Source organism: Elaeis guineensis, chromosome 14 (assembly GCF_000442705.2).
Source record: "Elaeis guineensis isolate ETL-2024a chromosome 14, EG11, whole genome shotgun sequence".
In the NCBI taxonomy this organism is placed as follows: Eukaryota; Viridiplantae; Streptophyta; class Magnoliopsida; order Arecales; family Arecaceae; genus Elaeis; species Elaeis guineensis.
In genome coordinates this window covers 62,440,551-62,468,388 of record NC_026006.2, presented here as the reverse complement: position 1 = coordinate 62,468,388, position 27,838 = coordinate 62,440,551, and the positions used below count along the sequence as shown (strand labels likewise).

The following is a 27,838-nucleotide window of genomic DNA, read 5'->3' as shown; positions in this document are numbered from 1 at the left end:
CTGCGTCATTAATGGCAGGACCACGCCGCGTCCTACTATAAAACGTGGAAGGCAACAGTGTTATGGGGTTCATTCTAAGCTCCTGGGCTCTCTCTCCATCTCTCTCTCCCTCACTGCCCCCCTTGATTCTTTTCTACTGTTGCCTAGTTTTCTCTCTGATTTGACCGTCGGAGGGTCTCCGCCGGAGTATCTCCGGTCAATGTAGACTTCTTTTGCAGGTGCTCATTTTTCGATGATCAGACGATGAGAGGATTGGCCGCAACAAGCTTCAAATGGTGTTATTGGAAGAGTGGGTGCAGCGACCGTGGGCGCTTAAATAAAGTCTCCTACCCAACTCTTCAATTGAGTATGGTTGGGCTCGGGAGACCAAGTCAAGGATGGCTGGAAAAATAAATAAGCTTAAAGGGATGCCGAGAAGGAAAGGAGTCTAATGAGATGATGCTCTCGTGCAGTAAATAGCTGTCATAACAAGAGGGCGATAGGCTGTTGCAACTATCTCAAGAGGCTCTAGGCTATTGTCAACTTGGAGCCGAAGTCGTCTTTAACGTGAAAAGGTAGCTTTAATTTTCTAGCATTTGACGATAAAGCGGGAGGAAAAGTTACCCAATGACAAAATTTGGAAACATTTAAAGAAATGACTCCCCACCTTAAAACTTGCCGTCTTTGGAGGATTAGAAGTAATCGGTAGTCCTTCAAGTATCTCATGTCTACAAAGAGGTCAACGTGACGGTGAATTGGATGGTATTGTACGTTATGAATTATTCTGGTGATATTCTATGAACGAAACTGATTTTTTTTCATCTTCATTGAAAATTATTTTATTTTCTGATTCTATATTCATGCCGAATATGTTTGATTTATATATTTTATCAAAAAACAAAGGAAAAAAATAGTAGTCAATATTAATATGAATTCTAAGATAAAATTTTTGGCTGACGAATGCATTCAATCATTAAAATTTTTGGCTGATGAGGTGGACGGTGCTGTCGTCGGACTTGCTCCTCTTCTTTCCGGCTGCTCTCTACTTTGTTTGGGTTTATTGTCGTCGTAATGTCGGTGGTGATAAAGAAGGAAGGTCGGCGCCATGGCTGCTCGCCATGATTCTGCTCTACCCTTGTTTGATCCTCATTGATCACGGCCATTTCCAGGTTAGCTATTTGTAGGGGTTCTTTTAATTGTGTGATGATGTTTGTACGTGTGGATGGCTTTCTTGCAGTGCTCATTTTCTCCTGGGTTTTTCTTATGGTGCTTCTGTGTCAGTATAATTGCATCAGCCTTGGATTAACACTCGGAGCCATTGCCGCTGTCTTGTCGAGGAATGAGCTTGTTGCTTCTGCCCTCTTCAGTCTTGCAATCAACCACAAACAGGTCCTCCCTTGCTCTTCTTTCTTTCGTTTTTTTCTTTTTCTTTTCTAGGGACGGCGTTTTGAGGTCTGAAATCTGCATTTAATCAATCTGGTGATAGTTTACATGATCTCCGCTAATAAGCCCCTTTTGTTGAACATAATCACCTTGAAAAGGTGGACTTTTGATGCTCATAAAAGGCAAATTTGATCATTGTGGAATGGTTTTTAGATAAATTTGCACTCCGAACGCCATAAACAAAAGTTAACTTTCTGCTTCTGCTGACAATCAACTTGGTCTATTTGATATTTAGGTGAAGTATCCAATTCGACTAGCCTTTCTTCCATGACTGTAACCTTTTCTATAAGGTTTTTGAGTTAATAACATATCCAACTGCTGTAAGAGAAGAATCATGAAAAATATTTAGTTCTTTAGCAGTTATTTACACTGACAACTAATTTATTGTAGGTTATCATATTGTTTAGCTTTGCTATTTCATGATATCTATTCATCTGTTTTCAGATGAGTTTATATTTCGCACCAGCATTTTTTAGCCATCTTCTGGGAAAATGCCTTGGGCGTCAGAATCCAATTTTTGAGGTTATGAAACTGGGCTTAGTGGTCATTGGAACATTTGCACTTGTCTGGCAGCCTTATCTATATTCTCTGGAAGCAGTGATGGAGGTAAAAGGCCCAGTTCCTGATTCTTATCACTTCATTACTGATTAATGTATCATCTGTTTTCTTTCCTTGACTGATCAAAATCTGAAACCATGCTTTGAAATAGCCACTAGATTCATGCTCAACTTTCTGTTTCACAAATTCTAGTTAGAACTGGCTAATTTCATGGGGGTGTCCACTTTTTTCTCTCTCATAGTAACTGAAGTTAGAACTATTCTTTTTCATGAGCATAAACAGGTTCTTTCTCGATTATCTCCATTTGAGAGAGGAAAATATGAAGATTATGTTGCCAACTTTTGGTGTAGCACCTCAATTTTTATTAAGTGGAAGAGACTGTTCCCAATACAGTCAATGAAGTTTCTTAGTTTAATTGCTACTGTCTCAGCATTCCTGCCCTCATTTATTCGGCAAGTAAAGGCTCCAAGTGATCGTGGTTTCCTATATGCTTTGCTTAATAGTTCATTTTCCTTCTACCTGTTCTCTTACCAAGGTATGTTCCTCAAGCATTGATCTCCTTTAACATTGTCTGTTGCGGCCAATCCCCTCGTCGCCTGGTCATCGGGAACGAGCGCCTGCAAAAGAAAGTCCGCACTGACCGGAGGCGACTCCGGCGGAGATCCTCCGACGGTCAAGTCAGAGAGGAGACTAGGCAACAGTGAAAAGAGAACAAGGAGCTCAACGAGAGAGGAAAAAAGAGAGAGAGAGGAGGCAAGCTCAAGAGTTTCGAAGGGACCTCTAGCACTGTTGCCTTCCCCGATATATATAGTGGAGCGTGGTATGGCGCCGTCATTAATGGCGCGGATAATTGAAGAATTGTCAATTCACTGTAGACTGTCAGAGTCGTCGTGAATGTGTCAAATCGTCATGGGGCTGTCAAATCGCTAGGGTTGACCCATACCCTAGGTGGGATAATGCCCCTAGGCGGCAGTGCCGCATGCTGTTGTCAGAACCGACAGTCTCTGACAGTAGTACGGTGATTTGAGGAGTCGACCGACCTTGGATCGGTGGCCAGCTGAGGGGCATCGTGTAAAGATTCAGACCCCTCCGACGGTCAGTCGGGCACGTCGCAGGAGTCGGGCATCGGACCCCCCTGGTGCAGTCGGTCGGGAGGGCATGAAGGGTCCGTCCGACCGACATATCCTCGGTTGGTCGACAGTTATCGATCGGTCGGTCGGTCGTATATGCCCGACTATAAGTCGGCACGAGCGGGGTCGGTCGGTATTCCCCAACAGTTGCCCCCCTCCACTCCTGAGTCGGATGGCGCGCTGGCCGATGTCGTCATTTGGGCAGTAGCGTCGGGCGAAAAGGAGTGGATCCTCTGTGTGCCAAGTTCCGACTGTACCGTGGGTTGATATGATGTCAGGCATCTCATGAATGTCGGGCGATTCGCTGGCGTCAGATGTCCAGTCGGTGTCAGACGTCTCGTCGGTGTCAGACGTCCTGTTGGTGTCAGATGTCATGTCGGTGTCAGACGTCTTGTCCCATCAGGAAGGAAAACCGTCGTTCCCGCCGCCCCTTCGGGGATACGAAACGTCACGGCCTTTGTGCCACGTGGCATGTGGCCATTGGGACGGATCCATTGGAGCGGATTGAGGTGACGTGGCTCAATCTGAGGATGGGTGCGTCGAACCGTCGGGCCGACGGACGGATCGGATGATGCCACGTGGCGAGATCTGGGGATTCCTCGTTGATCGCACCTTCATCTCGACCGTCGGGGGGTACTATATATACATGGTCGCCCATATTCAGTTTTTACCCCCCCGTTACTTTACTGTCGAGACTCTGCCCGCATAGTTCCAGGTACTCCGCCTTCCTTCCTTTCAAATTTTCTTCTAAGGGCCTTCCCCATCTTCACCGTCTCCTCCTTCTTCATTTTCGGTCATTCGTTTCAGTCCATGGCCAGAACATCTCCACGAGGCAGTCGGTCGGGAGAGCTGACTGACGACCCTCGGTCGACCCCGGAGATGGAGGTTTCTTCACTTTCGGGGCCGAACGTCGATCGGCTCCAGGAGCAATATTGCATCCCGGAGCGGTTTCGGCTGTTCGCACCTGGTGCCAACGGTCGGGTCAACAACCCGCCCGAGGGCCAGGTGGCCTTCTACGTTGAGGACCTCCGGGCCGGCCTTCGCTTTTCGGTCCCAGAGTTTGTCCGAAACATCCTTGACTATTACGGGCTGTGCCTGGCACAACTCGTGCCGAACTCAGTTCAGCTAATAGTCAGCTTCGCTCTTCTGTGTCGGCTTTTGCCGACTGACCCTCGGATCTCCCTCTTCCGAGCCTTCTTCGTCGTCCGACCCCACCCTAAAGCTCGAGGGTGGTGGTACTTCAATCCTCAGAAAGGGCTTTCCTTCATCACTGGTCTTCCGTCGTCCATTCACGGATGGAAGAACCAGTTCTTTTTTGCATCGTCTTCCACTCCTTGGGGGTTTCCTGTCCGTTGGGAGAATCTCCGAACCAAACCGAATGAGAACAGTTGGGTGAAAGCCGAAGATCGGGAAGACTTCCACCGACTAAAAGATATCTCGGTGTCGAAGCAGAGGGAGCTCGTCACCGAGCAGGCCCTGTATGACGCCGGCCTCAGCCCGATCCCTCGCTTAGGTCGGTTTTTCATTTTTCTTCCCTTTTTTCTTCTTTTCGTCTTTCTTCATAGTGCTGACCATTCGTCGTTGTTTGCAGATATGCCATCGAGATCACGACTAACGGCGGCCGACGTACGTCAGTACGCTGTCCGAAAGAGGCCGGCGCAAGGGGCCGGACCGTCGTGGCCTCCCAAGAGGCCCCACGTAGCTCCACCGAGCGAACCGACTGGGTCGGGGGTGGAGCCCGTCATCGCACTGTCGGCACCGACAGTGCTCGTCGAAGTCCCGTCCGAGGGACCGTCGGGCGAGGACGTCGCTTCACCCGAAAGAAGGGCGGCTGAGTCGGTCGATGGAGTGCCGGCCGCCCAGCCGGCAGAGGAGGATCAGGAGGAGGCTCACGAACCCGAGCGACCAGCGCCCGCTGCTGCTGCACCGTCGGTCGAGACTCGATCGGGCTCAAGCCTGCCGTCCATCTCCGACGTCAGGGCCTGGGCGTCTAGCCGAGGGAAGGCCCCCATGGCGTCGGACGACGAAAGATGATCGACCGATGGAGGATCGACCGACTTTCCACTCCCCGAAGGTGCATCGGGCCTGGCCAACCACGACTTGGCCAGGAGACTATGCTAGGTGCTCCTTCTCCCTGCTGACATCGAGGCGATGAAGAACCAGCGTGTCTCCGACATGCTGTCTTCATTCTATCCGATGATGATCCGGGTGAGTTTCCCTCTTTTTTGCCTTCAATGTAGTTCCCGTAAACCCGGTCTCCTGACGGTCGGTTTCATTCTGTGCAGCTGGTCTTCAACATATCCGAGCTAGAGACCGGATACCGAAAGTTCGGCGACATGCGCGTGGCTTGGAGAGACAAGGTCGCCGCCGTTGAAGCCGACAAGGTCGTCCTAGTCGACCAGCTGCAACAGTCGGTCGAACGGGAGGGCCTACTCGAGGGGGAGGTCTCCCGACTTACAGAGGAGGTCTCCCGACTCAAAGCAGCCTTGGCGACGTCGGAGTCGGAGCTGCAGTCGACCCGGGACGACACGAAGAAGAAGTCCCGGACCGTCCGTCGGCTTCAGCACGAGCGGGACAGCTTCGCCAAGGAGCTGGAGGCTGACCGAGAGCAGCTCCCAGGCGGAGGAAGGTCTATCCGTTGCCCAGGCCGACGCAGACATCGCGAGGGCAGAAGCGGAGTCGGCGAAGGAGGCCTTGGGTCGGGCTGTCGAAGACTTTCGTGACTCGGAAGAGTATCGAGAAGAACTTCTGGAGAGCGGCTTCCTTTCGTACTGGGTCGGGTATGAAGATGCTCGGGAAGCTGTTCGAGGCCTGTACCCGGAGCTCGATCTCAGCAGCATCGTTCTGTCAGAGTCAGAGGCCCCAGCTGTGGAGGAGACGGCCGACCCATCATCGAGAGGCCTCACCACCAGGGCGGAAGCCGAAGAAGACATAGAGCGAGCTACCGAGGATCAGGCGGCCCTGACTGCTGAAGCCAGAGCGAGTTCGCCGATCGTCCCCCATCGGTATCCAGTGGAGGAGGCCGACTCTGAGGACTAGTCGATTTTCTATTTTTGTTTTTCCTTTTGCTCCGGCTTGTATTCAGGCTTTGGCCCAGCTTTGTAAGCTTATTTTGATCTTCAATGAAATCAAAGTCAAAGTTTTTTGGACTTGAACTTTTTCCCTCTGCATGTCTTTCTTTTTTCCATATGTTGTGGGATGCATTTAAACACATGAGTCGCTAACCCATATAGATCAGTTAGGATGTTCGGTAATTCGCGTCGCCACGAAGGTAGAATAAGTCCCGACTTTGGATCGGCCTGTCGATGGTCGATTGCCTAAGTCGGGCGTCCTTCGCCCGGCTGTGAGTCGGGCATCCTTCGCCCGGCTGTGAGTCGGGCGTGATCGTTGAGTCGAAAGCCGACCGACCGTCGGATAAGACTTGACAGTCGGGTCTCTTCTGACGCGTTCAGTCGGATGTCGTCTGGTGCGTTTTAGTCGGAGGAGCGATGATAAGTCGAATCCCGATACCCTTGTGTCGGGTATTTATACTGCGCCATATGATATACGGTGGTAAGCCGAATATCTTCTGGCCGGCCGTAGCTCGATCGGTGAGTCGTGAACGCGACAGTGGTCGCTTTGTGTGATAGACGGTGGTAAGCCGAATATCCTTCGATCGGTCGTAGCTCGGTCGGTGAGTCACGACGGCAATCGCGCAGGCGTTAAGCCTTTCTTTGGTCGGGGCTTAGTCGGCAGGTTAGCCGATCATTTGGCCCGAAAGTTCGACCGTAGAAGGAGTGCTAACTCCCGTTGTCATGGATGCTTCGGCCCTTATGAGCGTCCGATACATCGTCGATGATCGGGCCGTAGGCTCCATGTGGACATCAAGTCCAAGTCGGGACGTCGGGACTCATCCTTCTTGGCGAGCGCCGATCATCAGTCGAAGAGTCAAGACTCCAAAATTTGAAACTGGATTTGTATTCTGAACGAACAAGTACAAAGTTCATTGGTGATACAACTTTAGGTTGTCAGCATTCCAGGTCCGGGGAATGGGTTTCCCTTCCAGAGTTTTCAGTCGGTAAGCCCTTGGCCCGTAGGTGTCCGCTACCATGTAGGGTCCTTCCCAGTTTGGAGCTAGCTTCCCTTGGTCTAGTGGCTTCGAGACTTCTGCCTTTCTTAGGACTAGGTCCCCAGTCCTGAAGAGCTTTGGCTTGACCTTAGCGTTGTAATATCGGGCTACCCTCTGTCGGTATGAAGCCATGCGAAGTTGAGCCTCGTTCCGTAGTTCGGGGAGGAGGTCTAGGTCGGCTCTCCGGCAATCAGAGTTGTCCGGCTCTTGATACTGCTCGACCTTGATAGATGGCAGCCCAATCTCGAGTGGTATCATCGCCTCCGTCTCATAGGCCAAACTGAAAGGCGACTCCCCGGTCGGAACGCGGGGGGTCATTCGGTAAGCCCACAGAACGGAGCCCAGCTCGTCGACCCAGAGGCCTTTGGCCTCATTTAGTCGGGTTTGGAGCCCGTGTAGTATGATCTGGTTGGTCACCTCGACTTCGTCATTGGACTGTGGGTGCCCGACTGAAGTCAGTCGGTGTATGATGTGAAACCTCGCACAGAAGTCTCTGAAGTCCTGATTGTCGAACTGTCGCCCGTTGTCGGTGATAATGGTATGCGGCAATCCGAACCTGAAGATGATGGATTTTTGGATGAAGTCCTCCATCTTCCGTTCGGTAATCTGCACCAGGGGCTCGGCCTCCACCCACTTGGTGAAGTAGTCGATGGCGATGACTATGAACTTTCTTTGGCCCGATGCTGGAGGGAAAGGATCGAGAATGTCGACCCCCCATTGAGCGAAGGGCCATGGAGCGACAATAGGAGTGATTTGGCTGGCCGGTCGGTGTTGTACGTTGACGTACTTCTGGCATGATTCGTACTTCCGGACCAACTCAGCCGCGTCCTTCCTCATGGTGGGCCAGTAGTAACCCTGCCGCAGGACCTTGTAGGCTAAGGATTTGTCCCCCAAGTGACTCCTGCAAATTCATTCGTGCACTTCTCTGAGTGCGTAATTTGCGTCGGTCGGTCCCAAGCACCTGAGCAAGGGAAGGGAGAACGACCTTTTGTAGAGTCGGCCATCCATGATCACATATTGGGAGGCCGACCATCGGAGCCGCCTGGCCTCCGCGGGATCTTCAGGGTTAATCCCGTCGGTCAGGTACCGAACAATCGGATCCATCCAGCTTGGTTCGGCCGTCAGTTGTAGCACCTCCTCGACCTTGTCGATACTCGACTGCTCGAGATTCTCTACGAACATCTGGCCCAAAGAGTCGAAAGCCGAGGTCGCCAGCTTGGAGAGTGCGTCGGCCCGGGCGTTCTCCGACCTGGAGATGTGGGAGATTTCAAAATACCCGAGGCGCGTCACGAGATCCTTCACTTTCTGAAGATATTTTGCCATGGCTGGATCTCGTGCCTCGAATTTGCCTTTGACCTGCCCCACGATCAGCTGAGAGTCGGAGAATGCCCGGAGGCTGTCGATCCCAAGTTCCCTTGCCATCCTTAAGCCGGCGAGGAGCGCTTCATACTTGGCTTGGTTATTGGAGGCTTTGAAGTCGAATCGGAGGGCGTACTCGGTGACTACCCCATCCGAGTTGGTGAGCAGGAACCCAGCCCCGCTCCCCTGAGCGTTTGAAGCTCCGTCGATGTGCAGTACCCAGGTAGAGGCTGGGTCAGGCTCAGAGACCGCGTCTCATCCGGGGTCCATGTCTTCCGACCCTTGGTCGGCCATCGGGCATTCTGCGATGAAGTCGGCCAGAATCTGGGCCTTTAAGGCAGGTCGCGGTCGGTACTGTATGTCGAACTCGCTGAGCTTCATTGTCCACTTTGCCAGTCGTCCCGATGTGTCGGGTCGGCGCAATATCGCCCTCAGGGGCTGGTTGGTGAGAACCACAATGGCATGCACCTGGAAGTACGGGCGGAGTCGCTGTGCGGAGACGGTCAGGGTGAAAATCATCTTTTCCGTCTCCGAATATCGAGCTTCAACACTGCGGAGCACTTTGCTGGTATAGTAGATAGGTTGATGAGTTCGGCTCTCATTTTTTCTGACGAGCACCGAACTGACCGCCTCGGAGGAAGTGGCCAAATAGAGATACAATGTCTCCCCGACCCCAGGCTTCACAAGCAATGGCGGGGAAGCCAAATACCTCTTCAGATCCTCGAAGGTCCGTTGGCACTCATCCGACCAAGAGAAGCCCTTCGCCTGCCTCAAAGTTTTGAAGAACGGGAGGCACCTTTCAGCCGATCGAGAGATGAATCGGCTGAGGGCGACGATCTTTTCGTTCAGCTGCTGGACCTCCTTCTTGGTGTTCGGATGGTGCATGTCGATGATTGCCTTTATTTTCTCAAGGTTAGCCTCGATTCCTCGTTGAGAAATGAGGAACCCAAGAAACTTCTCCGAGGTCACTCCAAAAGCACACTTAGTCGGATTCAGCTTCATTCGATGTTGTCGTAGAGTGCGAAAAACCTCTTCGAGGTCTCGAACATGATCTGCAGTCTGTGCATTTTTTACCAGCATGTCATCCACGTACACTTTCATGTTGCGCCCGATCTGGTCTTTGAAGACCTTATTGATAAGTCGTTGGTAGGTAGCGCCGGCATTCTTCAGCCCGAAGGGCATTACTCGGTAGTAGTAGAGGTCCTTGGGGGTCACGAAGGCAGTGTGCTCCTCGTCTTTGGGCGCCATCCGGATCTGATTGTACCCAATGAAGGCGTCCATAAAGTTGAGCAGTCGAAACCCGGACGTCGCATCTACCAGCTGGTCGATCTTTGGAAGTGGAAAGCTGTCTTTCGGACAGGCCCGATTCAAGTCGGTGTAGTCGATACAAATCCTCCACTTCCCGTTGGCTTTCTTGACCATGACAACATTGACGAGCCACTTGGGATATGTAGCTTCTCTGATGAAGCCCGCCTCGAGTAGCTTGTCCACCTCTTCGTCGATGGCCTTCTGTCTTTTAGGAGCAAAAGACCTTTTCTTTTGTCTCACCGGTCTCATCGTCGGGTCGATGTTGAGTCGGTGCGTTATTGTCTCCGGGGGGATGCCCGACATATCCGCTGCCGACCAAGCAAATATGTCGGCGTTGGCCTTCAGCAGCTCCGTCAACCGTTGTCGTTCTGGGTTAGGCAGTTGAGACCTGATCCATACCTTTTGGTCGGGATCCCCAGCCATCAGGATGGGGATGAGCTGTTCAGTCGGTTCACCCCGTTCTTCCTCCTCCCGTTGGTCTAGCTTGTCGATCATCAGGGGCCCTTCAACTAATCGCTTTGAGCGGAGATCTGGAAGCATCGACGAGCGAGCTGTTGATCTCCGTGCATCTCTCCGACTCTGTTTTTAGTCGAAAACCGAATCAAGAGATGGTACGTTGAGACAATCGCCTTGAGGGCGTTTAGTCCGGGTCTTCCAAGTATGGCGTTATAGGCCGAAAATACTAGGACGACCGCAAAAGTCAGATGGACTGTGCTTTGTCGTGGTTCGGTGCCGACCGTCACGGGCAGAGAGACTTCTCCTTCCGTCGTGATAGCATCTCCGGCGAAACCTATTAGGGGTGTGGAGATCCTCTTGAGTCGGTCGGTCGATAGTCGCATCCGGGAGAAGGTCGAGTAAAACAAAACGTTCATCAAACTTCCATTATCTACAAAAATTCTTTTTACATCATAGTTGGCTATTGTTGTCGAGACAACAACAGTGTCGTCATGGGGAGTTTGGATGCCCCGAACATCTTCTTCTGTAAAAGTGATTGCATCATCCAGGCGTGGCTTCTTCGTTGGCTCTCCTCCAGCAGACGTCCCCGGGCCCAGCCGTTTGGAAATCATGTTGATGACCCCGGCCGTGGGCTGATTAGTCGTCGCTTCTTCAGTCGGCTGGGGTCGTCGGTCGGCAACGGGTTGAGTCGGCGGGTTCCTCCGAAATTTATCGAGATATCCTCGGCGGATGAGAGCTTCAATCTCATCCTTAAGCTGGATGCATTGCTCGGTATTGTGACCGTGGCCCCGGTGGAATCGGCAATACTTCCGTCGGTCGAGGCCCTTTGCCTTCAGAGGCGGAGGTCGTCGCAGGTACTCCTCTCCTTCGATTTCTATCAAAATCTGTGCACAAGCAGCAGAGAGGGGAGTGTAGGAATCGTACATGGGGCGTGTCGGCCTTGGAGTCTGCCGTCGAGGCAACTTCTGGTTTCGTCGCGGAGGCAAGACCCGATCGTCGGTCGGGGGCCTGCTAGGTTCGGCGGGGTCCCGACCCTTCCTCCGCTTCTCCTTCGGGCCCTTGGGCTCAGCCAGACGTCAGTCGGAAGCTCCTTCGTCCGCGCGCATGTACTTGTACGTGCGCTCCAACAATTCGGCATACGTCCGGGGGAGGGTCTTGTCCAGGGAGTAAGTGAATCGGGATGCCCTCAGCCCCCGTTTCATGGCCGAGACGGCCATGTCCTCATTAAGATCCCGAACCTCGAGCGTGACCGTGTTGAACCGCGCCACGAAGTGTCGGAGCATCTCATTTTCTCCTTGTTTGAGGGAAAAAAGGCTATCCGACGTTCGCGGCGGCTTCCGGCTGGTGCTGAAGTGCGCCATGAAAGAGTGCTCGAGCTGCCCAAAGGAGTGGATACTTCCCGATCAAAGAACGGAGTACCAGGCCCTGGCAGCTTTACGGAGCGTGGCAGGGAAGCCGATGCAAAAGAGAGTGTCGGTTGCCCCTTGAATCGTCATGAGAGCTTTGTAGCTCTCCAGGTGGTCGATTGGGTCGGTGGAGCCGTCGTAAGGCTCCACATGCGGCATCTTGAACCGACTGGGGATCGGTTCGTCGAGGATGAGTCGGGAGAGAGGTTGGGCAGTCTGAAAGTCAACGTCATTTGAAGACTTCTGCCCGTCCACCTGCAACTGCGCGAGCCGACGGTCGATTTTCTCTAACCTGCATTCGTAGTCGTCTGTCCGTCGGTGCTGGGAGACCCCAGGAGTGGAGTCTCCGGAAGAGTCCGAGAGAGAGGCGGACGGCATTCGCGGTCGCTTCTCCTTCCTCGCTCATTCCAGCTGGGAGGGAGAATGCTGTCGGGACCGGTGGGCGTCACGCCGCGGCCGCCCCTCCTCTCTGTGGGAGCGCGGTGGCAGGTGCTCCTGCGGAGGTGACGGAGATCGACGCGGGTGTCGGCGGCTACTCCTGGAGGGCATCGGACGTGCCGTCGGTTGCCCGGCCGGTGATGGCGGCAGGTGGACCGGCTGTTGCTGAAGGCTTTTGACCGCATCCGTCAGCACGATCATCTGCCGTACGATCGCCGCGATCTGCGCCTCCGTGGTCACCGCGGGGTGTGGAGAGCTAGGTTCCGCCGCGGAGGGTGGAGGAGAGGCCTCTTCCCGACGGGAAGAGCGCCTCGCCGATCCAGTGACCCTCGATCGCTGAGCTCTTATCTTTGTCATCTTGAATTCTGTGGGGGTTACTGTCCCCTGTGCTGCCGATGAAGCACTAACTTGTCACTATGAGCGTTGCTTTGTAGGGCCCCCTTACCTGGCGTGCCAATCTGTTGCGGCCAATCTCCTCGTCGCCTGGTCGCCGGGAACGAGCGCCTGCAAAAGAAAGTCCGCACTGATCGGAGGCGGCTCCGGTGGGGACCCTCCGACGGTCAAGTCAGAGAGGAGACTAGGCAACAGTGAAAAGAGAACAAGGAGCTCAACGAGAGAGGGAAAGAGAGAGAGAGGGGGCAACCCCAAGAGTTTCGAAGGGACCTCTAGCACTGTTGCCTTCCCCGATATATATAGTGGAGCATGGTATGACGCCGTCATTAATAGCGCGGACAATTGAAGAATTATCAATTCACTGTAGACTGTCAGAGTCGCCGTGAATGTGTCAAATCGCCGTGGGGCTGTCAAATCGCTAGGGTTGACCCATACCCTAGGTGGGATAATGCCCCTAGGCGGCAGTGCCGCATGCTGTTGTCAGGACCGACAATCTTTGACAGTAGTACGGCGATTTGAGGAGTCGATCGACCTTGGGTCGGTGGCCAGCTGAGGGGCATCGGGTAGAGATTCGGACCCCTCCGACGGTCAGTCGGGCACGTCGCGGGAGTCGGGCATCGAACCCTCCTGGTGCAGTCGGTCGGGAGGGCAGCAAGGGTCCGTCCGACCGACATATCCTCGGTCGGTCGACAGTCGTCGATCGGTCGGTCGGTCGGTCGGTCGTATATGCCCGACTATAAGTCGGCACGAGCGGGGTCAGTCGGTATTCCCCAACATTATCTATAATCAGTCACATCTTTATATCATGCTAATGTTTAAGTTTTTAAAACTCAATTTTCATTTTGCATGTGGGGAACTGATAGTGCACGAGAAGTCAATTCTGCTGCCTCTATTACCTGCAAGCCTTTTAGCACTGGAAGAGCCTCTACTGTTTGGATGGTTGATGTATTATGCCCTGCTTTCCATGTACCCTCTTCTTTGCCGTGATCATTTAATATTGCAATATATTTCTGTTCTTGCTCTCTTTGGTTTTATTTTCTACTCACCTGATGGAAGAAGTGGGATGAGAGCAAACAGTTTCTCTATTAGAAAGAGAGCACTTATGACCTTGCCATTGTTGTGCTCCTTCATACTTCATGTGATTTACTTAAGTTTGCGGCCACCAAAAAAGTATCCTTTCCTCTTTGAGGCCATGATTATGTTACTTTGCTTCTCGCAGTTTGTGATATTAACTCTTCACACCAATACCAAGCAATTGATGTTACCGGACTGCTCTACTCGGACAGAGAGAGGAAAAAAGGATCTTTGATCTTGAGATTTAAGCAAACATTATGCATGTTTGATGTCTTTTTTAGCCTGTAGTTGTTATTTTCAACTATGAATGGATTGGATCTTCTTTGAAATTATTGCAACTGATACGTTTGTGTGTGCGCTTGATTTAAAAGTTCCTGTTCCATTTGAAATAACCCATCCCTGTGTACTTTTTTGCTTCTTTTCCAAAAAAATTCATGCGACCTTGGCCACTTCTTTTTATCTTGCAAAGACTGCAGATTCAGATAAGAATTTTGCAATCCATAGTTCATGCAATAGAAATGAAATTCAGTAGCTTGGAATTTAGAAGCTAATAAATACACTAGTTCTTTGTTAGTCTTTTGCATTTTTTGCACAAGTGGACTAATTTATAGGGTAAAAAAGTGAGCTACTTAGGTCATGTGCTTTCTTTGGCTATGGTTTAAGCAGGGGTTGACGAAGTCGATGAAGTGAAATCCAGAATTGACCTACTAGCATGCTACTCCTTTTATATATATGCCTGATTATTTTGGTGATGTCGTTCAAAATGTTATATGCCTAACTTAAGTGGTGGAACATTTGGTTTTCTCATTGTCAGATGGGGTGATTTGTAGTAGTGCTGGTATTTGAACTTTTGGATGTGCGAGTTTATATTCCTGCAATCAACTACATTCATTTCATATCGTTAGTAAGATATATTCAAGAATTAGCCTAAACGAGTTAATGATTGAATGATACCATGGTAGCTTATTCCATGATCTTGAACATCCTCCCCCACAAAATAAAAACCAGGGAAAAAAAAGAAAAAGAAAAGAGACTTCACTAAACAGCTTGAATGTTAAAAATTAGCATGAATTGCTCATGCTCGACGGGGTGAGTTAGAAGGTCTTCCATAAAGGATAAAGGACTTTCTTGAGGATATAAATGGCTTCATGGTGGGCCTCTCTTGCTCATGCAACATAAAAGATTTTCTGAAGATAGATTTAGGTGCCATTTTTGCTGCTAGGCTCGTGCTTTCTCTGCTTCCAGTGCTTGTACATTGATTATTTAGCCCTCATGCTGTTCTCAATGAATGCTTGGCCGTGGATGAGAATCAGTAGCTGTTAATTTTGATTTTTTTTTTCAGATACATTTTGCATCGTTTATTGGAAATAATAGTTCAGCAAAAGGTTGTGCATGTTCCATTGTGTGCAAATCATGCTGTTATTGATGTAGGACCATCAACAGAAGGAAACTTGTTAGGGATCAGGAGATTAGAGCTGAAGTAACATGGATTTTGCTGGAAAATTCAATTCAGACCTGAGTTCTGATTAAAAGTAAATAATGGAAGCTGGAATTTCAATGCAAAGTTGATATTAGATAGGTGATAACTCTTAAAAATTTGAAACTGGGTATGAGATGGGAAACAAGAGGGTTTGGAGGTGCTTAGGAATAGATTTAATGACTTGCTGTCCATTCAAAAGTTAGATCTGGTTTTTCATATATTGTGAACCAACAAGGCAAGTTTTTGATAGGAAAGAGGAATTGACTAAATAGAATCTAGCCTATGGATTTAGGGTTTAATTGAGGGGCTCAGATATAAGTTAAGGAAAAAAAATGAAAAAAGAAAAAAGGTGTTTGGAGGGGCAGTTAAAAGATCAAATTATGTATCAGGGGTTAAGGGTTGATGGAGGGATGTGTAAAGATTGATAGAGCTAAATTTGAGGATTAGTTTTTGAAAGGAAAATAAGGACAACAAAATTCAGATGTTAAACACACACACACACACACACACACAAAAAAAAGAAAGAAGCACAGAATCAAAACAAAGAGAGTCAAAACAAAGGATATAGGAAAGAGAATATCAGAATTACTCCTGGACCTGGGAATCATTCCCAGGATTTCGAAGTCTTATGCTTGTTCTATAACATCCCAATATATAAGAGAACCCAGAATTTGTTCATCTTTTGCATTACCTAACTCAACTTGCCTATTTGAAGGAAACAAAAACCAAACAAGACATTTAAACTCCCTAAAATAGCCATCACAAGGCAGTAGATTCTTTTTTTTTTTTTTTTTTTGGGGGGGGGTGGGGGAGGGGGGCGTGGGTGGGATGCATTACCCATGATTATAGTACCATGTTAACAATACCAGTATATATCTAGACCCATCAAGCTATGGACTAAATCTGAGATTTCGTAATTGTAGCCCCTTGATTCACAATAATCTATTAAAATCTAAAAATAACCAAAAATAAAAGAAAAATATGACAAATTGACGATTAAAATTAAATCCAACGTATGTCCCTGAGGCCCCTGCCCTCCCATGCACTATGACATGATGTTAGGTCTCTGTCAGTTACAATTTTCATCCTGATTTATTCCTTTTGTGTCATAATTACTACCATGGCTGTGAGGATATAAATTCATTAATTTCTTTTGTTATTCTAGCCTTTATGATGAGGAATGGTGTCCCTTATGTTAGAAAAAGACTGAACTAAATGGCTGGCATGGAGTAATTCTCTAGTGGATAACCTTGTCCTGCTTCCTTTAAAACAGAATAAGTTAGTCTTGGACCATCTATCAGGGTTAGTTTTTCTTTCCTTGAAGGGAAACACAGGAGAAAGACTAATTCTCAAGATTTTTTTTAAAAAAAAAAATCAAGAAATTACAAAAAAGGAGTAAAAAACTTATACACTTGCCGATTATAAATGTTGGTTGAAGTGTTAAAAACATGGTTTTTTTGAAGAAAGCCGCATGCTACGGATAATAATTGCAATTCACTATTGAGAGAATTAGATTATCCCTCAGATTATTAAATTAATATGTATTTGGCGTTCCTTTTAGGGGGGAAACTATCTAGACTTACCAAAATATATATATTTGGCGTTCTATTTAGGGGGGAAACTATCCATACTTACAAACTGCAGTAACATTTAGTGGTCTGTGTATACTTTGTTTAGGACGCTGACAAATATATACTGGAGATCTACAGCGAAGAAAGATCATGTAAAAGGAAAAGAATATCTGCTACTGGGGCTCAGGATCTGCTAACGGAGAGTATCCACCACTATATTCGAAAGCACCGCTGCTAACATCCTTTCGAGGAAATGAATCACTGTAAGGATGATGAAGATCACCCTTTGTGTTTCCAAAGTCTGTGGCAGATGAAGATGCTGAATTTGAGTTCGTGTCCATACCAGTATTGTGCAACATCGTCTCAATTTCCTTTACAACATTGCTCATTGTTGGGCGGTCTGCAGCTGATTCTTCGACACAGCGCATGGCCAATTCTATGAATCGTCTGAAAGCTATGAGATGTGTTGTGTTCTGAATTATGGGATCCATTATCTCCTTGAGACCATAGTACTCTTCATCCTTCATATTTATTGCCGTCTTGACCTCGCGAACTATATAGTTGCTCTTCTTTATTGGTTGCCTAGCAGTCAGCAGCTCTAGCATCACCACCCCAAAGCTATAAACATCACTCTTATCTGACAGTTGTTGTGTCAAATAATACTCCGGATCGAGATAGCCCTGTAAAGATGGAATAGAAATGATAAGAATACTGTCTTTTGTTCTGATTATGTCAAATTCTTAGTTGCATAAGCTCAATCAAGTTCTAATGTAACTATCATTTCAATCCATTAGTACACCTTGTGACATTTGCTACAAATGGTTCTTTTTCGCTTTTTAAAATGTAGTTGCTACAAATGTATGACAAAAAGATAAACAGAGGCATGCGACATAGTTAAACGCTGGTCAAAAAAAAAAAAAAAAGAAGTAGAATACTCAGCACTAATATCTAGAACAGCACACTCACCATTGTTCCTTTTACTTGTGTGCTAACATGTCCTTTTTCACAGTCTGATACCAATTTCGAGAGGCCAAAATCTGCAACCTTTGCATTTAAGTTTTCATCCAAAAGGATATTACTTGACTTAACATCTCTGTGAATTATTGGAGGATCAGCAAGTTCATGAAGATAAGCCAATCCTCTTGCCGAGCCTAGTGCAATGCGGAGTCTCCTCTTCCAGTCCGGTTTTATTCCACTCTTCCCTTTTATTGTAGCAACAAAAGATATAAACAACTATAAAGAAATGATTTTAAGGAATTTTTTGGTGATATTTTTGGGGAACATACCGGACAAGCTTTGACGTAGTGTTCCATTATGCATGAACTCATATACGAGCATCTGCTCCCCTTTCTCAAAGCAGAAACCTACAAGTCCTACGAGGTTCTTGTGATGAACCCTAGATAGCAACTCAATCTCATTCCTGAACTCGTGCGCGCCTTGCTTGGATCCCTCTTGTGCCCTCTTAATTGCAACTAGTTGCCCGCTTGAAAGCATTCCTCTATAGACCTGAAGAGGAAATAGAATAGCGTGAATATTCATCAAACGTTCCCAATATATCAGATTTTCTGAATGAATGTGACACATGAATTATCAAAATATTACCTTTCCATAGCCGCCTGATCCAATTTCGTTAGTTTCTGAAAAACTGTTGGTGCTTTTCTTTAGTTCATCAAACGAAAACCATCTTGCTCCTTTCAATTGTGGTGCACCAGCGCAATCTTCACTGTGAGTCCATGATGCTGAAATGTAAGGAATGCGGTCAGAAAACTTTGGTGTTTCCATGGTGCTTGAATTTAGGACGGTACAAAAATAAGGTACATTAGCAGATGAAAATGGTATCTAGCAATTGTGTGAATATTGGTGGGTCTGTGATTTTTAGTCTAAGATAATAAGCCTGCTGGCCAATCTGTGTGAGGTTGCAATTCGATGCATCCTGCCTTCTCCAATGGATGTATGCTTCACTTGCTGAAGAAAACCATTTTAAATGACATGTTTCATGAGGCACATTACCAAAAGGTTTGCTTAGTTCCAGTGCTCTTTGTGCCCTTTTCTTCTGTCTCAAGGCATAGACACCTGCTCCTACAAGTCCAAGGACAAGGAGAGCACCGCCAACTGATATTCCAGCGATCAAACCCGCCCTCGTTGCCCTCATTGGGGATCTTCCTGCAACACCTGGAACATAAGTTTTGTTCAGTATAAGACATTCATTTGGTTTATTTTGCTGAGCAAGGAATGCAGCAGACACCTGGGAATGGGTATGGTGATGCCATGAAATAGTATGGTCCAAAAACATTAGGAGGTTCGTAGTTTTGGTTGCTCAGATCAAACCCAATTGTCTGAATCTCTGACCGGTTGAAGTACATTCCATCGGATGGGAAGAGTTTTACTTGCAACTGCAGATAAGAATCGTCAGTGAACGATGGGTTATCAAGAAACACTGAGCCGGGTTGTAGGCCAAGTGCTGTCCACATGGTGCTCTCCAGCTCTTGGAACAATGTGCTGTTTGTCACATCTCGGAATCCAGGTCCTCTGAAAAACATCTCTCCCTCGTATGGATAAGCACAGTTGCATTCTGATGGACTGAGACTCTGCTCTGGGGGGCATTGGTTAGGACCACACTTGGCGAGACTAGTGGAGTAAGGTAATGATTGGTTTTGATGAACTCTGCAATAGATATCTTCTGAGCGCGGATTATTGCACACAGGGTTTCCAGCAAGTCTGCAATTTTCAGTGAATGGAAGCATTAACAAAAAGATATATAGCGACGGGCAGAACAAAAATGCACTTCATTGCTCGGTGATGAGACTGGTTTGTTGGAACTCTCACATTAAAGTCTTGGTATAGCTGGGACTCTGGATGACTGATTCAAGGTCGTTATTTTTGAAACTCACAATCTGTAATTGCTGGCTAACGCTGTCACCCATGACAAGGGTACCGTTGAATTTGTTGTCATCAAGTATTCTGTCAAAGGTTTACAACAATCAAATAGTTTGTAATAAGTCATTATTTATCATGCTTGTTCATTGGATTTCTTCAATTTTCTAGTCAATCATTTGTCATGGCACACTTACACTTGCTGTAGTCGAGGATGGCTGAACAGCTTTTCTGGCACCTGCCCATGAAGCCCTCCAGATTGTATCACTCTGCATGACCACCGGCAAGTTGGCTGCAGGTGTCAGCTAGTTATCAAAATTACTTAATTTACAATTTTCGTGGGCAGCCCAAGAACTTACAGAACAGTGAGAGATTCTGTTTGCGATAACCAAGCTGGGATTTCTGAAGGATCAAATGTGTTGTTGCTTAAATCCCTGTGGATCATATGAGGGTAGTGCCAGTTACTCATTAATTGTGAAAATGAAGGGGCAGGGCATGAAAGTACCAGTAGCTCGGTTGAGTTCTTACACAAAACTGAGGGCGTTCATCCCTGTTAGATCCGGCATTGGTCCACTTAACTGGTTGTTTGCTAAACCACTGGAAGATGCCAAGAGGGAAAAACTGTAAGCTATTACCTATAGCAACTATATCTGTTTTTTTTTTTTTTTTTTTTTGGGGTTAAATGTTGATTGGTTAATAGATAGCTTACAGTTCACTGATTGTTGTCAGCTTGTTAATACTTGACGGAACAGAGCCAGTCAGAGAATTTCTGTCAAGTCTCCTGTTACAGAAGGGCAAATAATGATCAACCCACTCTGCACAATAGAAGGAATTCGGGAAACTGATTGCTGATTGATGTGATCGTAGAACTGGAGATGTTTCTGGTTGGAAGACACTTACAGAACCTCGAGAGATTCTATGAGTCCGATGGAACGCGGAATTTCCCCGGTAAGTTCATTTCCATCAAAAAGTCTGCCCAAAGATAACCATCAGGAGTTGTGAAAGTATATATAGAGCTAAGGGAAGGAAACTGGCGACTGGCAGGTAGCAGCTTACATGTGTATCAGGGACATTTTTGAGCTGAAGAGATGTTCAGGGATGGGACCTGATAGCTTGTTCTTGCTAAAATGACTGTTTAGCATGTGATGTAGAGACAGATCATTCATTAGATAGAAGTAATATGATAATTCTATAGATTGTTTAATTTACACCATTGTTAGCAGGATGATGAAGAGTACAAAATACTTACAAGTGCTTTGCTTGTAAAAGCTGGTCCAGTCCAGGGGCTCCATTATTGGAAATGGGGATGGGCCCGCTCAACTGATTGTCTGACACATCTAGACAGTAGAGATTGGAAAGGGTACCCAGGGAAGCAGGTATGCTACCAGTGAACTTATTTGAATTGAGAGCTCTGAAATAAAAATACAAAGACAGCAAAAATGGGTGGAAAGAAAAAAATCTCAAATCCCTCAACCTATAAATTGTTTCAGTTTGAAAAACCATGATGTGGAGCAGCATAAGAACGTTACACTAAATCTTACAGGTATGAGAGCTTTCCTAGATTTCCTAATTCATCTGGGATTTGGCCACTGAAGCTGCAGCCGAGCAAGATTCTGTGAAATAGGAAAGCAGCGAGGGTCGAGGAAGCTTCAAAATGAATAGATAAACTTGAATGGGATTAGGGTGGTCCTGGTGACAGGCCTGTTGAACTTACAAGGTGGCGAGCTTCTTCAGGTTTCCAATATTTGCAGTAAGTGGGCCACCAAGCTCATTATTGTACGACAGGTCCCTGCAGGTACCGTTGTTTAAAATCCTAATATATATATAACTGTGGTTAATTTACTTAAAAAGGTTTAGACATTTTTCATCAGACCTTTCTATGATGCTGAATTTTGATAAGTGCTGATGGTTTTGATGTTGGGTGTGGCAATTTGCATTCAAAAATGGCATATTACAGGGGTGTCATTATATTGATATTTAAATCACTATGTATTTGATCCAGGAGGTTAAGTATAGTAAAAATCATGATTTTTTAACGGCAGATTACATGGTATTGCAATAATTCAAATTTTATCAGAGCTGCAGTATCAAACTTACAGGGATTGCAGTTCGCTGAGTTGCCCTATGTCACCACTTAATATACCTTTGAGGCCCATCGTCGACAGTGTCCTGAAATATGATGGGTTAGTAAGGGGATTACAGCAATATGAGCTCATGATGAGTTCAGAAGAACCTTACAGGGCGGTCACTCTTGAACCGTGGCAGCTGACCCCTACCCATGGTGTGCCACAGGGATCATCCGACTGCCCCCAATTTGGTGGTGTGTTCTGCCATGTATCAATTAGAGATCGGAGAGCAGCAGCTGCAAGTGATTTATTGGTTAGTCATTAGCCTTATGTGCTACTCTCTCTTGAAACAGGAAATCAATGAAGTTTACCAGAAATATCCTGACTGGAAGAAAGGTACGTCTGAATTACTTGCTAAATTACTGATCGAAGTTCCTAATTTTGAACCTAGCAGATGATGGAATTTTTCTTAAATATTGATATCTAGAGACCCGTTGCTGAAATATCTGTTGCATGTTATCAAGGGGGTAATTCAACTCTAGTAATTTGGAACATGACTGCATGTTTCTTTTTTGTGATTTTTACAGACAAAAGGACTTCTTTTGGAATATAGCGAGGGGCCTTTTTGACAAAGATACTAATAGGAGGTATACCATCTTCACTTTAGTGTTGTAATAGCAATACAGCACTTTTTAGTGGACACTCCACAATTCTTTGGATGTGGAATCCATGTCGAACAAAGAGAAACCACCCTCTTTTCTATTTCAATCTTAGTTTACAATACAAAGGGACAGAGAAGCGGAAGTAATACCATCTGTGGGATCTGTGATGCCATAACCGACTCGAAGGCCTGAAACGAATGCAAGCAGTAGTAGAAGGCCTGTCCCCATGCAGCAGCTTGGAGAAGATGGAGTTACCATCCCTTTTCGACCTCCGGTGATCCGCCAGCTCTTAGAAGCCATTCAGTTTAGTGGGCCAGCAGAGGAGGAGCTTGCAACTACCATGCCATGGTCCCCTCCATCATGGCTTCTAGGTTGCAGGAATCAAATCACGAGATTGGAAGTTGGCAAATTAAAGGATGCTTTGTCCAAAAAGCCTTGCCTTATCTTAAAAGCTAATCAACAACGGATGTCTCGAGAGGCTCTCTCTCCTTTATTGGGTCTGTAGAGCAATCATGTCAGGATCAAAGGAGATCTGAGTGGTTCCATTGTTTCCTTTTTTCCTACGGCAAGACCAACTGGTGAGGCCACTATTTAAGGAGGTGGTGGTGGATGTTAACAACGAAGAAATAAACTACTTGTGGCATTCAATGTGCGGTATGTTTGCCTGCTAATTATTTTAGCTTCAAACGGTGTTATTGGAAGAGTGGGTGCGGCGACCGCGGGCGCTCAAATAAAGTCTCCTTACCCAACTCTTCAATTGAGTATGGTTGGGCCCGGGAGACCAAGTCAAGGATGGCTGGAAAAATAAATAAGCTTAAAGGGATGCCGAGAAGGAAAGGAGTCTAATGAGATGATGCTCTCGTGCAGTAAATAGCTGTCATAACAAGAGGGCGATAGGCTGTTGCAACTATCTCAAGAGGCTCTAGGCTATTGTCAACTTGGAGCCGAAGTCGTCTCTAACGTGAAAAGGTAGCTTTAATTTTCTAGCATTTGACGATAAAGCGGGGGGAAAAGTTACCCAATGACAAAATTTGGAAACATTTAAAGAAATGATTCCCCACCTTAAAACTTGCCGTCTTTGGAGGATTAGAAGTAATTGGTAGTCCTTCAAGTATCTCATGTCTATAAAGAGGTCAACGTGACGGTGAATTGGGTGGTATTGTACGTTATGAATTATTCTGATGATATTCTATGAACGAAACTGATTTTTTTTTCATCTTTATTTAAAATTATTTTATTTTCTGATTCTATATTCATGTCAAATATGTTTGATTTATCTATTTTATCAAAAAAAAAAATTAATAGTCAATATTAATATGAATTCTAAGATAAAATTTTTGGCTGACGAATGCATTTACAAATTTTAGCTACGGATAAAGAGGTGACGAAAATAATAATAACAATAATACTATTAGTAGTAGTGGTCATGGTCGAAGTTCTAATGATAATTGTAGTCGCAACGAAAGATGCAATAGGCTTAGGAGCAGCGGAAGCAATAGTAATAATAGTGGTAGGAGTGGTAATAATATTATCATGATTTTGCAGCAGAAAAATGGGAGATTTTTTTTTTTTTATTGTTGTTATCCGGACAACGCATGTCTTGCAAGGCATTTGATGTTTGTTCTGAGGTTGATAAGTCCACGATGTGGCTTCCATGGAAACGTGCACGTCGGGCAGTGAAAGAAATCTCGTCCCGCCCCCTTAACTTTGGAGGTTGATCCAACGTTAGATTTATTGCCAGATTGATAGATTGATTGATGGCATGTGGCGTCACCGTCGCCAAGGGCAGAACCTCGAGGATTCAATGTCCCAGAGGCAACGCAGATGAGATCATTTAATTTGCAACGATAGAATTCAAAGTTACGGATCTACATCTTATTCTGAAAAATTGCCATTGATGGACGCAAGAAAAAAGACGTCGAGTATAAGAAGGATGACTTCCGTTATATTTGTCACTTTTGTATTTAGTGAGGGCTCGACAGAGCATCGACGGTCAACCCTTCGTCTTGGTCAAGCGTAAGGAAGGCACGTGTGGGGTCATTTGTCACCCTTGAGTCCTGCTACCATGACTTCATTCGGGTTTAGATTTAAATAAAATGATGGCCATGGGCAAAATTTTTCAAAGTAATTGATGGAAGAGAGGATATCATTAATTTCGTATTGATGATGAGTCAAAGAAGATTCTAACTTACATAAGAAGGAACCATCCTTCCAACGTGAGACACTCGTTAAAAAATAAACTCATAAAGTATATGGACCAAAGCAGACAATCTTACGTATCGAGTCATGAGTCTTTAATCACAACAGTGATGTCTCAGATAGGAGACCACCCCTACAATTATTGCGCTCTTCTAATCTGTATACAGTCTGCGAATAATTCTTTGATACTTGAAACTCATGTTTAGGAAGTTTAACTGCTTTATCTTGGACAATAAAAGATCAAAGTGTGCATTCAAGATGCCAAGTAGCGTATTTGGTGAAGTTTTTAAGAGATGGTACAAAGATATGGATTTGAGTTCTGTTGGTGCAGAATTCTGCCGAAGCCGGAGTTGTTGGAGTCGAGAAGACCGTGGCCGCCATCAGGACCTACAAGAAAAGTCTAAACCGGAGTTCGGGGTGCTCCGGCAAGACCCTCCGATGCTCGAGTCAGTACTCTGCTTTAACAGAAATGGAGTGCTCGAGCGAAAATTTTGGCAGAGTTTCGAGATTGAGTTTTTGAGCTTAGAAAAGAACATATCTGGAGATCCTTATTTATAGACGGAGAGTGTAACTGACTGACAGCGACATCTGTAACCGTCTGGTAGTGGGCCGCTCAGAGCCGTGCGGAGTTTGTTACGGAGAGTAGTGGCGTCAGAGGTCGTTCAGGGCCACGTGGAGCTTGTTGCGGAGAGTGGAGTGGTATCCGTTGTCGTGACTTGCTAGAGAGTGGTGGAGCTGCGTGGAATCCGTTGCAGAGAGTGGAGCAGGGTGGCGGTTCTTGTCGTGGCTTGTCAGAGAGTGGTGGAGCCGCGTGGAATCCGTTGCAGCGAATGGAGTAAGGTAGTGGCCCTTGTCGTGGCTTGCCAGAGAGCTTGGATCCATCGGCTGAAGCTCGGCTGGGATGCCTGATGGAGCAGAATGGCCCTTTACATCGTCGTTCTAGGAGAGGCTCGGATGTTTCGAGGTCGCTGACGAATCTACTGTTGTCGGATGCTTCGGGCGCTGACATCTCAGGCGGGAGTCACCTGCTGTAGGAGCTCAGACGGAGATTTTCTGTTGGTGAAATTCGGAGAAGTCTGATCGCTAGAGAAGTCCGTCTGAGACTTATCTGATGTGGAAGCTCATCCGAAGATCGTCCGCCGAGGAAGTTCGATTTTATGGGAAGCCTGGTAGGAGGTCGGCCGGTGATGGACTTCGGATAGCACTGGGGAGGCTCGGCAGACATCGGAGGCAATTGGCTATCGCAAGGACCCAGCTGCTGGAGCTCGTCCAGAACCCATCCGCCAAAGAAGTAGCTCGACTGAAGTCTACCTGTAATAGAAGTTCGGAAGAAATTCGTTTACAGTAGAGGCTTGAATGAAATTTGCTTACAGTAGATGTCTAAGATAGACAGCCCACTGTAGGAGTTTGGAGTAGACCGTTCGTAGTAGAAGTTCGGCTCTTGCGGGAGCTCGATTGGGATCCGAAAGGCGGTCGACCACCGTGGAAACTTGGATGGAGTCTGGTTACCGTAGAAATCTTGCTGTCGGAGAAGCTCGGATGCAGACGAAGTCCAGAAGAAGTTCGAAAAATAGTTGGTTGCTGTAGAAGGTCGGCTAACAGTGGGGCCTAGAGGGCCTTTGGAGTGGCCCAGTAGATGAGTGCAGAAGTTCGTTGTCGGAGAAGTCCGGACGGTCGAGGGGGTTCGGAGAGATGCCACACATAAGGTCGGGAGCCGGAAGAGCCCTGGAAGGATCGATCTTTTACAAACTTCGATCGGGGGGTATTTTATACCCAACACCAGTCCTCCTACTTCCGAGTTCGGGTTCCGAATGAAGGAAGTACAGAGAAATTCTTCCGACCGAAGCTGTTCTCCTCGATTTTCACACTCGACGGTTGTCAGATATTTTGACGTTCGACATGCTGGTACTGGAGCCTTTTCAAAAAAGATTTCTTCTTTTCGAAATTTCCATCGGAGCGTAGTCCTAGGTACGATGCCATAATGATTTTACTAATTGTCGGCCACCTCCAGCCGCTTGCCACGGTGAGTGGGCCACGCGGCGGTTACGGACTGGTCTGAGGAGTCCTGCAGTCATTGTTGCACCGGATCCCGTCGCCTATTTAAACCTGCCTCCCTCCTTCGGGGATCTCACTTTGCACAGGAGTTTCTTCGGTCTTTCCTTTCTGGCCTTAGGCATCCGTTGAGTTGTCCTCATCTCTGTATCCCCGCATCCCTCAGACCAGCTTGGGTTAGCCCCAAAACTTTCTCTGCTTCTGCGGCCCCGTTTATAGACTGTACTGGTCTTCCTTTTTTGCGGATATGGGCGCGGACGTGGCTCAGATGTTAGCCCAGAGTCTGAAAGCCCACGAGCGGGAAGGCGCTGTAACTTTCGGGTTGGCAAAGAAGGTGAGGGTAGAAGAGACGGATCCAGCCGTGTTTCGCCTTGAGCGCCCAGAGCCCGCGCTTATGGCACATCTTCGACCGCGAGTGCTTCCCAGTGTGCATCATCGTGAGGGAAAACCTGACCTTAGGAAGAAGGTCATGCCCGCCGTCACTGTGAAGGGGAACCTGACCTCAGAAAGAAGGTCATGCCCACCGTCATCGTGAGGCAGTGGAAACCATGATGCGGAAAAGGTGGCGTCTACATGTACTTTGAAGATAATGCTGGAGTAATTGCTGATCCGAAAAGGGAGACTGGAAGAAGATGCCAGGTACTTAAAGTAATTCTCGACGATGGCCGAAGCTGGGAGTTCGAAGTCTGACGAAGCCGAGCCTCTTTGGAGCTGTTTGTGTTGTTTGGGAGAAGAAGCCAGGTACTTAAAGTAATTCTCGACGATGGCCGGAGCTGAGAGTTCGAAGTCTGATGAAGCCAAGCCTCTTTAGAGCTATTTGTGTTATTTTTTTTTTTTAAAGGCTTTGTAACATGCACTTCACCAATGAAATGAAAAGGGAATTTTCCGTTACCTCGTCCCTTCTTTTCTCTTCTTCTCTTTTTTTTTTACCTTCAAGGCTTTGTAATGTATACTCCACCAATGAGATAAAAATGAAATTGTTTATTACCTCGCCCATTCTGGTATTAACCGGTTGTTTACTGGACTCCTTTTGTCTTTTGTCGTATTTGATGTCGACGCCATTTGAGGGTTCCTAATCGTTGCTGTGTCGATTCGCCCTTAGAGACTGGAGATTTTCGCCAAGGATATTTTCTCTCATCGAGATGAAGTCCCTGGTGCCTTTGATGTAGTTTGTTTTTCACCTATTGTCGGTGTAGTTCGTTGCTTTTTCTTCTCGTATCTCTTTTTCTTCTGTGTTCGAGTGAGGGTCTTCCCTCTATTCTTGACGGGGTCGTGAGAGTGT

General features: G+C 47.0%; 2 protein-coding genes across 4 annotated transcripts; one reads left to right on the top strand and one right to left on the bottom strand.

Annotated features, from left to right (window-relative positions):
• The first annotated feature begins 334 nt into the window (after positions 1 to 334).
• LOC105036421 (probable dolichyl pyrophosphate Man9GlcNAc2 alpha-1,3-glucosyltransferase) lies at positions 335 to 13,994 on the top strand. 2 transcript variants are annotated; one of them, XM_073248405.1, is made up of 6 exons: positions 335 to 1,148; positions 1,261 to 1,368; positions 1,867 to 2,028; positions 2,263 to 2,515; positions 13,442 to 13,544; positions 13,798 to 13,994. In XM_073248405.1, exons 1-6 carry the CDS (start codon positions 969 to 971, stop codon positions 13,802 to 13,804), a joined length of 813 nt encoding a protein of 270 aa, XP_073104506.1. In that variant the 5' UTR covers positions 335 to 968; the 3' UTR covers positions 13,805 to 13,994. The 2 variants fall into 2 exon arrangements, with proteins under 2 accessions (XP_073104506.1, XP_073104505.1); XM_073248404.1 differs by having other exon boundaries at positions 370 to 1,148; positions 13,442 to 13,994.
• A 2,717-nt stretch (positions 13,995 to 16,711) lies between these two features.
• On the bottom strand, positions 16,712 to 22,868 carry LOC140853684 (leucine-rich repeat receptor protein kinase HPCA1-like). Of its 2 annotated transcripts, XM_073248399.1 has the most exons (19): positions 22,455 to 22,868; positions 21,816 to 21,939; positions 21,675 to 21,746; positions 21,292 to 21,366; positions 21,119 to 21,190; positions 20,827 to 20,988; positions 20,634 to 20,708; positions 20,478 to 20,549; positions 20,287 to 20,358; positions 20,106 to 20,174; positions 19,937 to 20,011; positions 19,775 to 19,846; positions 19,530 to 19,664; positions 18,949 to 19,421; positions 18,714 to 18,875; positions 18,306 to 18,442; positions 17,990 to 18,209; positions 17,670 to 17,905; positions 16,712 to 17,383 (listed from the first exon to the last, which is right to left on the bottom strand). In XM_073248399.1, exons 1-19 carry the CDS (start codon positions 22,603 to 22,605, stop codon positions 16,877 to 16,879), a joined length of 2,961 nt encoding a protein of 986 aa, XP_073104500.1. In that variant the 5' UTR covers positions 22,606 to 22,868; the 3' UTR covers positions 16,712 to 16,876. The 2 variants fall into 2 exon arrangements, with proteins under 2 accessions (XP_073104500.1, XP_073104501.1); XM_073248400.1 differs by lacking the exons at positions 20,287 to 20,358; positions 20,478 to 20,549; positions 20,634 to 20,708; ... (1 more) ...; positions 21,119 to 21,190; positions 21,292 to 21,366 and having other exon boundaries at positions 22,455 to 22,867.
• Between the last annotated feature and the right edge of the window lie 4,970 nt (positions 22,869 to 27,838).

Excerpts from the sequence above, each read along its gene's own strand:
- LOC140853684 (XM_073248399.1), bottom strand. The coding sequence starts at position 22,605 with ATGGCTTCTAAGAGCTGGCGGATCACCGGAGGTCGAAAAGGGATGGTA. Across the intron at positions 21,940-22,454 it reads CATCACAGATCCCACAGATG|CTGCTGCTCTCCGATCTCTA; the intron begins GTATTACTTCCG and ends AATCACTTGCAG. Across the intron at positions 17,906-17,989 it reads ACTACGTCAAAGCTTGTCCG|GGAAGAGTGGAATAAAACCG; the intron begins GTATGTTCCCCA and ends CTACAATAAAAG.
- LOC105036421 (XM_073248404.1), top strand. The coding sequence starts at position 969 with ATGAGGTGGACGGTGCTGTCGTCGGACTTGCTCCTCTTCTTTCCGGCT. Across the intron at positions 1,369-1,866 it reads TTGCAATCAACCACAAACAG|ATGAGTTTATATTTCGCACC; the intron begins GTCCTCCCTTGC and ends ATCTGTTTTCAG. Across the intron at positions 2,516-13,441 it reads CTACCTGTTCTCTTACCAAG|TGCACGAGAAGTCAATTCTG; the intron begins GTATGTTCCTCA and ends GGGAACTGATAG.